Source organism: Melanotaenia boesemani, chromosome 20 (assembly GCF_017639745.1).
Source record: "Melanotaenia boesemani isolate fMelBoe1 chromosome 20, fMelBoe1.pri, whole genome shotgun sequence".
NCBI lineage: Eukaryota > Metazoa > Chordata > Actinopteri > Atheriniformes > Melanotaeniidae > Melanotaenia > Melanotaenia boesemani.
The window spans coordinates 23,269,471-23,278,515 of record NC_055701.1 but is presented as its reverse complement, the minus strand read 5'-3'; the positions used below and the strand labels follow the sequence as shown (position 1 = coordinate 23,278,515).

Sequence of the window (9,045 nt, the reverse complement as noted above, 5' to 3'; positions counted from 1 at the left end):
TTAGAGTTGATTCTAAGATTTTATTGTCTTTAAATGGGTTGCCCCGCCACACACTCCCTCTAGATCGCTGAGATCTGCTGACCACTATGTCCTTGTTGTCCCGATGTCCAGGCTGAAACTGAAGAGCTTGTTCTGTTGTCGGCCCCTGACTGTGAAACAGCCTCCCTCTTCAAATTAAGACCTCACCTACATTTTAAAATCTTGTTTAAAGACTAATTTTTACTCTAACTTTTAAATCAGACTGGGTTTTGGCATTTTTTGCTGAATATTATTCATGTTTGTCTTTTTATTTACTTTTATTTCTTTTATCTCTGTTTTTTTAGCCTCCCTTTTATTTGCATTTGATTTCTCCTCATTGTACGGCACTATAGTCAACCTATGTTATTAAATGTGCTTATAAATAAAGTTGGCTTGTTTTTTTTAGATGTAACTTTGCAAATCTAAGCTGAGTTGTTGTCATGTTCTTTTTAGAGAGACTTTCTCTTGCCACCCTAAACAATCCATACTTGTTCAGTCCTTTCCTAATTGTATTGTCATGTGCTTTAACGTTTAGCATGCTAACCGAGGCTTGTAGAGTCTGAGATGTAGATTTAGTGGTTTTATTGCACTTTGTTTGAGCAGTCTGGTGAATGGTGCAAGTCGTAAGGGTGAATTTGGTTTTAATATCATTATAGATGGAAGTTATATAATTAAATTCTGGTTCATTGATTGATCAAAATCATATGCAAGAGCAAACATTTTATTTCACTAATGAATAACACTATTTTCTTTTCTTTTTTTTCTTTTTTTTGTTAACACATTTTATTTTTCAAACAACATATAGATTACTTTTCACAAAAAAACAAGTCATAACCTGTTTCAAATATTTACATAAATCTTAGTAGAGACAGAAAAAGAAAACATTCTTTGGGTCAGACCATGCAAAAGAATAAATAATGTTCCTGTCAGTGCTTTTGCATGGTGCTTTCAAGACTGCTGTTTAGCAATAAAAAGCTCAGATTTTTGTTGGTTATATATATATTTAAAGCTGCCCTGGTCCTCACAGTCCTGCCTCAGCGTAAAACTAGGCAATCAGACAAGCAGTGACTTTGACAAAGAGCAGGTCATGTGCAGCTTAACACATTTGCTACAGTACAGCTTGCACTTGTCTTTTTCAATAGAATCCTTGCTAATCCAAACAGAAGCAAAGTTTTAAACCAGAATAGAAACAGAAATGAAAAAGTGAAATGTGCAGCTGTTTCAGTGAAAAGCTTCGAATACGTGGAACTGAAGCATCCTCGAAAGGATGAAGCACTGTACACAGAAGACCTCGAGTGGTTTGCGCAACAAGGCCTTTAAAATGTTTTCAGTGATGCTCTTGTCACCAAGACACGATGAGCAGCAGCCAGAGGTTGATATTACAAAAGTACAGTTTTCACTCCTTTCACCCCTCAGCAAGGCGACAGACAGTGTGCAGATGTGATCCCTCAGAGTCCTTCTGCAGGTAGGGTCCAGAATCTGCTCCTCCCTACCCCCTCTTCCCACCAAACGGGCCTCAGGTGATAATTTGCGGCTCCCAGGACTGACTTGCCATCTGAGGACGACACTGCGTGATGACTGGAGGTCCCGTTGGAGTCTGGCTGTCCAGGCAGAGGCCGCTGACCATGTGCTGCAGGGCCGGGCCTTTTGGCTTCCATTTCTGCAAGGAGAAATACACAAAAGGTGGAAAAAAAGACGTGAGTTCATCTCTTCCAGTTATGCAGACATCGTGGCACACTCTGCTTTGTATTTCATGATGTGCATGAGCACAGGAGGTTCATGTTAGTAGTGAGTAACACGTTGCCTTGAACTTGGATTAGAATAATCCCACGAATGACTGACTTTCGGTACTCAGAGGAAAAATCCCAGTGCAGCCAGCTGCAGAGCTCAGCAGCCGTCCATCCAATGAAATAGGAAACGATTTTTCCTTTCAAGATGACATTTTACATGAAACAGTTGTAGTTATGTTTACACCTCCTAATTGTTATGTATCTATGATTAATTAAAATGTGAAGGAGGTGCTTGGTTAGAAAGGTGGGAATTATAGAGCTGTTGCTCAGTCTACCCACCTAAATATGTTTTATTAATCTCGTACTATGAGAATTTGTCACAAACAGAAAGTAAATGTTTATTTTTATTATTTTACTTAGTTTAACTAAATTGAATCTCTTCTGGCTTCAATAGTCTAAATAAATTGAATACATAACAAATCTGCATGTCTATTTATGAGCTCATATGTTATTATTATTGCTTCAGAAAATATTGAAGTATTACATCTCAGATATATTTAATTTAGTGGGAAATATTGACCTTTGAACTAAATTTATTAATTTGATGAAAAATGATGTTAGTCAAACCATATTTAACACAAATGAATAAAATTGTGCTTTAATTCCAAATTTATTTTATTAATAATGATCCACATTCACAGGGATCATTATGTGTCATTTCAGTGGGTCCATATGAGGGACGAACCAGTGTTGTACCTGCACATTACAGACAAATTAGCAAAGAAGCACTGTTATTAGCACCATGCTGCAAAACACACAATTTCTTCCTAGTTGGAATTGGAGTGTTTTGTTTAATATCAGCAGGCATACCGTATCCACCTATAAAATCCTATCTGTTGCTATACCGTGGATCAGTGTTCTTGATCTTGTTATATTAGTAGTGAAGCCTTTCTCTGCTCTGTTCATTTTAATGTTCATGTTTATTTTATTTATTTTTTATTATTTACAGTAAAAACGCATATTCATGATCAGCATTGTGACTTATAAACTCTACATAAGACTATAAAATAAAGACATCGCCGGAAGGATTTTGATTTATTTGCTATAATAAATTTGCAAATAAACCAGGGTCAGCTTGGAATTCAGTTACTCCCAGTGAGGTGCATCTTCTTTCTGTTTTTTTTTTATTTATTCCTTTACTCATTTTTTGGCCAAACAAAAAAATAAATAAATAACATACAATGGTTGTAAATTAAAGTAATGGGAGAATACTCCTTATAAGATGTTGATCCCATCCTAGCAATAAATGAAAAAACTTTGCCTGGTCTGAAGAGTCTCCATTTTAGCTCCACAGTCAGATGGTCAAAATAAGGTAGAGAAAACATGGATCCATCCTGCCTTATATCAACATGTCAGGCTGCTGCTGGTGTAATGGTGTGGGGGGTATTTTCTCTGCACACTTTAGGCCCCTTAGTACCATTATGGCCTGGTTTAACCACCACGGCCTACCTGAGTATTGCTGCTGACCATGTCCATCCCTTTATGATCACAGTGTAGCATCTTCTGATGCTACTTCCAGCAGGATAATGCACCATGTCACAAAGCTCAGATCATCTCCACCTGCTTTCTTGAACATGACAATGAGTTCACTGGACTCCAACAGCCTCCACAGTCACCAGATCTCAATCCAGTAGAGCAGCTTTGGGATGAGGTGGAATGGGAGATTCTCATCATGGATGCAGCAACTGTGTGATGCTGTCATGTCAATATGGAGCAAAATCTCTAATATTTCCAACACCTTGTTGAATCTATGACACCAAGAATTAGGACAGTTCTGAAGGCAGAAGAAGATCCAAATGAAGTGGCCAGTGAGTGTATATTTAACCTGGTAAAAATTTACCAATTTACAAAATTCTTTTTTTAACTTTTGCAACTCTTTTGTGAGCTCAGAAGATAGCATGAAGCTCCACAACAAGGTGTTTCTATTTTTCATTCTTCTGCCACCAGCATAAATTGTGAATTATGTGACTTTAGAGTGTAATAGTTGCAATGCCCCGTTTTCACCAATGGGCCCAGTTTTGTAAAGTCAGGGTCGAAATGCATTATTTTTTTTTTGCATTTCCACAGGCAAAAACTGGAAAGTGTACCAAAACATCCGACCTGAAATGTCCCATTTTTTTGGGGACCCTTCCGTCGCGGTACCAATCTTACCTATCTGCCCCAAAAGAGTGCAACTTGACACACTGCAGTCCGTTAGTTGGTCAAAAGAGTATCTTGCAGAGTGTGTGCATTTTCTCACCCACACACAGTCTGACTGTAGGCTGGAGCTCAAAGGTGTTTTCATAAACCTAACACTCCTTTCTGAAGTCATCCAGTGACATCACTGTGCATAAAGTCCTTGAACAAGTTGGACAGAAAACCGTAAGTGAGACTGTAAGTGAACCAAGTGAGCTCCGTCATCAGCAGGCCTACAGACCACCAGGTTCACTGTAAGTGGCTCCTTTTTTAGCTTATTATTTAAGTGGATAGAGCTGAACTTAAGACTTGAGTCTTAAGTATGGATTCCTGGAGGTAGGCATTAGGTAAATGAGGGGTTAATCTCAAAATCCTAGAAACAATTCCTTTTGGCATTGGTGTCTGGGAATGTCAACATGTGCCGCTGCAGAGGTGTGACCTGTCAGGGCCTTTAAGTGTACCAAGGAAATCAAACAAAACAGTGCAAATATGATCACTTTGGAGTCATTATTGCACACAGTGCAACATGCACTGCAGGCTTTAGAGGTTTTGCATGCAGACTGCTGCATTTGTTAAAAATATTCAGAATTAGTGATTTGTCTGAAAATAATTTCTGTCTATTAAATTTAAACGATTTCTTTTTTTTTTTACTTAGACAAGTAATAGATGCAATATCTCTCCTAAAACCCAAACTAATGAAATTCTTTAAGGTCTGGATCAAAATCCAGTCTATAAAAACTCAATATGTTGATAAACTAATAAAACTAAAACAGAAAATGTTTCTGAAGGTTGTTTCAAACTTATGAAGACAGATTAAGAAAAGCTTCAGTGACGTTATGGAAGAAAAGACCATTATCAGTTAGAGAAAAAAAACCACAAAGTTAAGAAAAGTATTTCTTTTTTTCCTTTTTAGGGAATTAGAACCAAACAAAGAGGCCAAATGTCTCCCACAGCAAAAAGTGCTTGATTATTGATGGGCATGCTCCCAAAGAGCTCTGAAAGGTTAGAGATGGGCCAGCTGAGAGATGAGAAGGCAGCCTGGCAGAAGTCCTGCACACTCACACACATGGTTCGAGTTAATGACTCCCTGTGAGATGTCATCATCAGCCAACTTGTGTCCACATGGGACGTTTTGCATACAAGATTCATAAAAGAGAGAACAAGGAAGGAACAGGGGAGGGTTCTGCAGTCATGGGAGTGACTGCATCTATAAAATCAGCCTGCTGGGATCTGCATCAGTGAAACGGGGCTGCTCAGATCTCGGCCTTCTGGCGTTGCCAGCAGGCGGGATGCTGAGCGTCTGTAATGGAACCGCCTCTTATCTCTGAATCCTTCATGTCTGATTTCACTGTGACTGGCACATCAAGGATGCTCTCAGTCTGATGCCGTGATGAAATATTTGTTTGGAAAAACTGAGACTGATTGTTAGCTGTGATGTAAACTTTTCAGATGAAAGAATATTCGGACTCTCTTCCTTTTTTGTACCTTCAATTTAGAAAAAGATAACTTACATAATGGAATCAGTAAAATAACCTTGTTATGTCTGTTTTTTGTATTGAAAATAAAAAATCTAATAAAACATTAATACAGCAAAGTAACATTTTTACTGCGAATGTTTGATGAGGTAGGGAAATGTTCCTGTGGTTCAACCAACATAAATTTTAGTATCTTCTGTTTTTAAATGTGTAATGTCACTAAAAAGCAGTTTGAAAGGTTGATGCTACTTTTTTCCTCTCACCTGTTTAGGCTCTTTTATATTGCAGGGCTCCATCTTGACCTTTGACCCTGCTGTGAAGGCAGATATGGCCAGACAGAGGTCCTGCTGCCGGATCAGCGGCTCTATTAGCTCCCATTTCTACAAAATGCAACAAAAGAGAAATAAAAATAAACTTGAGCGTGATTCCTTCTGTCACTTAAAAGACAAGTTTATAAGAAGACAGACTGGACTCATTCAGTTTGTAATATTTAGTAGAACTTTTACCTTTTAGCTTAATAATGTAGAAACTACATACAATACCAATGCTTTCACACATTTTTTTGTTATGTTATATTCTGTTTTTAAATGGTTGTCTTACTTGTATTACACCAGTTTTTTTTTTTTTTTTAAGTTTCTGATCGCCACACCTGCTCCTTCAGTATTTATACTCCAGGCTTTCCTTTGTTCAGAAACAGATACATGTCATTATTTGCATGTTCTAACTCTGCTATGTTCCTTGCTGGGGTTTTGTTGTTAAGTTCCTTAAGTTTTACAGCCATGGCTGTGTCTTTTGTTTTGCCATGTCAATCAAGCCCATGGCACTGTCATGTGAAGCTAAAGGATGAAACATGTTGATAACAGCAGCCTATTTCATATAAATATAGTTTATATATATATATATATATATATATATATATATATATATATAGAGAGAGAGAGAGAGAGAGAGAGAAATCATCGGTGTTGTGCAGATGCTGGAGACACAGCTGATGATTTAGGGGCCATGAATGTGGTAAGAGACATTACGAACATGTTCTGAGATACAAATCAGAGCAGGACCCTTCTCTAACAAAGTAGTTGACTGGTGTTAGAAAGGATTTACACTGCAGCAATGCAGGGGCGGGCCTACAAAAGTATTGATTAGAGGGCCAGGCAGAGGCACTGGCCAGAAAAAGGTTGGGAAAAATGAGATATTTTTTAAGGTTTAGATTTTATGCAATATTGAATTTGTTATTACAACTAAAGTGATTATCTATTGTAAAAAAAATGAAGAAAAACCCAGGTGAAAGTAAGCTGACATTAAATATGTGCAAGCATTGGCTTTTTCTGTTGATACAATACAGTAAAAATGGACTTATTTCAGGCATAGTTGCAAATGGTGATAAATCAGGATTAATCATGATTAATTAATATGTAAACTGTGATTAATTTGATCAGTGTTGTTAAATTAATAAAACTTACTTAATTTTGCATCTGTGTAACAAACACCATTATTACTGAAAAGCAATATGAAATAAAGGCAAACAAAATCTAACTGAAATATAGATATTTGACTCGTCTATAATCTGTCAACATTTACTTGTGGCAACACTGACTCTGAGAATTGAAGAATTTTAATATTAGAAATGTCATGTTTTATTAAATGTTCTTCAAAATTAAGGTTTAAAATTGGGAAATATTCTTAAAAGGTCATGATGTAGCAACAGACCTGAAAACAGCTTAAGAAATACGAATAGCGATGCAGATTTAGTAAGAATGTACAACTACAAGGAAAAAATGACGGCATGTAGAAGAAAACTTAATATTTTTTCCATTTTTAAATGACTGTAACCAAAAACTTGCCCCTGGTGGGTGAGACCTGACCTGAGACTGTGGCCTGTTGGCTCCGACGCCCCTGCACTCTGCCAGGACGAGGCCGTCGGTCCCACGGGCCTCCAGACACAAGCCGCCTTGTTTCAGCACACTGGACACCGCTTCCTGCTCAGGTACCCTGAGGGAAACAGGGACAGAGGGGAGCGGGCCCAATAAAAAAGATCTTATTGCAACAATGAAGAGCAGATGGACTGAACCGACTGGTCGACCTATTAAGTAACTGAAGTAATGATGCTCTTTCAAATGTAAACATTTGCAATGGTCATTGTAGAGCAGACACAGCTGGAGAGATGAAGGGGTAGATAGAAATACAGGCTTGTGGAAAGCACTCTATAAATTTGTTTAGATTTAGATTATTGGTTCTGAATTCGGGGGTCAAGGCACCCCTGAGGCTTGCAGATTATTTTAATGCAAAGCAAAAACAAAAATTGTAATTTTAGGATTTTATATAAACTATTTTACAGGAGAATTTTGAGAGGAAGTTTAATATTTTAAAAAACACATCCCTCTCTGCTAAGCTTCAGCTCTGTTCCAAAGCCACTCCCATCACATGTTGTATTGTCATGCATATGCATGAAAATATAACAAATTTTTATTTTTATTCAAGACACCAGGTTCCAATTTAAGTTAATCTTTTTCTATATTATCTATATTTAAGTCTTCTATGTACGATGAATGCATGAGTTTCTGTGTGGTGAATGTTTGCTGCGTTGCTAAAGCATCGCACCTCAGCTCTGGATAGACGTTTTCCATGTACCAGCGGAAAGGTTTGCAGTTCAGTTTCCGCCGTAGTGTTAGACGGTCTGCAATGCTGCAGGAGAGAACAGACGGAATAAGAGAAAATAAAGGAAAAAAAATGGAAAGGAGGAGAGACAGGAATGTGACAACACAAGGCAAGTTGTGGATCGCTGTCAGCAGCTTCTTTTTCTTACGAAATAGCTCAACATACACACCAATCTACTTAAACTGGGATGTTTTCAAGGTCATTTTGCTAAAACTGCGCAGAGATTTGTTCCCATAATCTAAAACTCAGCAGAGAAAACATACAGAATGGTCAGGTATGAAACTATAATTTATATTTTTAGTTATTTTATATCAAAGTAAAGCAATTAATGTAATGAATTTATTTTCTTTTTGTGTCAACCTTTTATGAACATTGCTCTAATAATTCTCCACAAAGCTTGACTGACAAAAAAATGACTAACCTAAACCATTACAAATCCTATATTTAGACAGTTGTCTTCATGGTGCATAACACACATTGAGAGGATGACTTTAGACAAACCTGCCAAAGGCCTTGCCCTGAGCCGACGGCCGTGCAGAGTAGTAGTATTGCTTATATTCGTCCATCCACACCTCGGCAGCCCGCCGGGTGTTCCTGCGTGAACACAGACACAGTAATAACACAGTACTGCTGGCATTTCTGCAGTCAAATATAATGACAGCGTCATGCACTGGAGCCTATAAGGAACTTGGAGACCTGAGGTTTGTGTGTATTTTTACCAACTGAGGAGAGGAAAAATCCAACTTTACGAGCAGAATAAGGTTATAAAAACAAAAACAGTACTTTAAGACAACCCTAAAATAGACAGGTGAATATTTAGATTGAAAGGTAAAAAGCTTTTTGGCCCCATTTAATTGTTTTACACCAGCTAAATAGCCCAATTTCAAGGTGGTAACAAAGAGATCTTTAAGCTATCTGTGTTATCATTC

The 9,045-nt window shown here is 37.6% G+C and overlaps 1 protein-coding gene across 1 annotated transcript in view; it reads right to left on the bottom strand.

The window, feature by feature from the left end:
• Positions 1-840: 840 nt before the first annotated feature.
• Positions 841-9,045, bottom strand: part of galnt16 (UDP-N-acetyl-alpha-D-galactosamine:polypeptide N-acetylgalactosaminyltransferase 16) — a 32,765-nt gene continuing 24,560 nt past the window's right edge. Inside the window, exons 11-15 of the mRNA XM_041971824.1 lie at positions 8,618-8,710; positions 8,060-8,143; positions 7,324-7,450; positions 5,722-5,838; positions 841-1,678 (exon numbers count right to left, since the gene is read on the bottom strand). Of these exons, the coding sequence (XP_041827758.1) occupies positions 1,535-1,678; positions 5,722-5,838; positions 7,324-7,450; positions 8,060-8,143; positions 8,618-8,710 (565 nt within the window). The 3' untranslated portion in view covers positions 841-1,534. The remainder of the gene's footprint in view (positions 1,679-5,721; positions 5,839-7,323; positions 7,451-8,059; positions 8,144-8,617; positions 8,711-9,045) is intronic.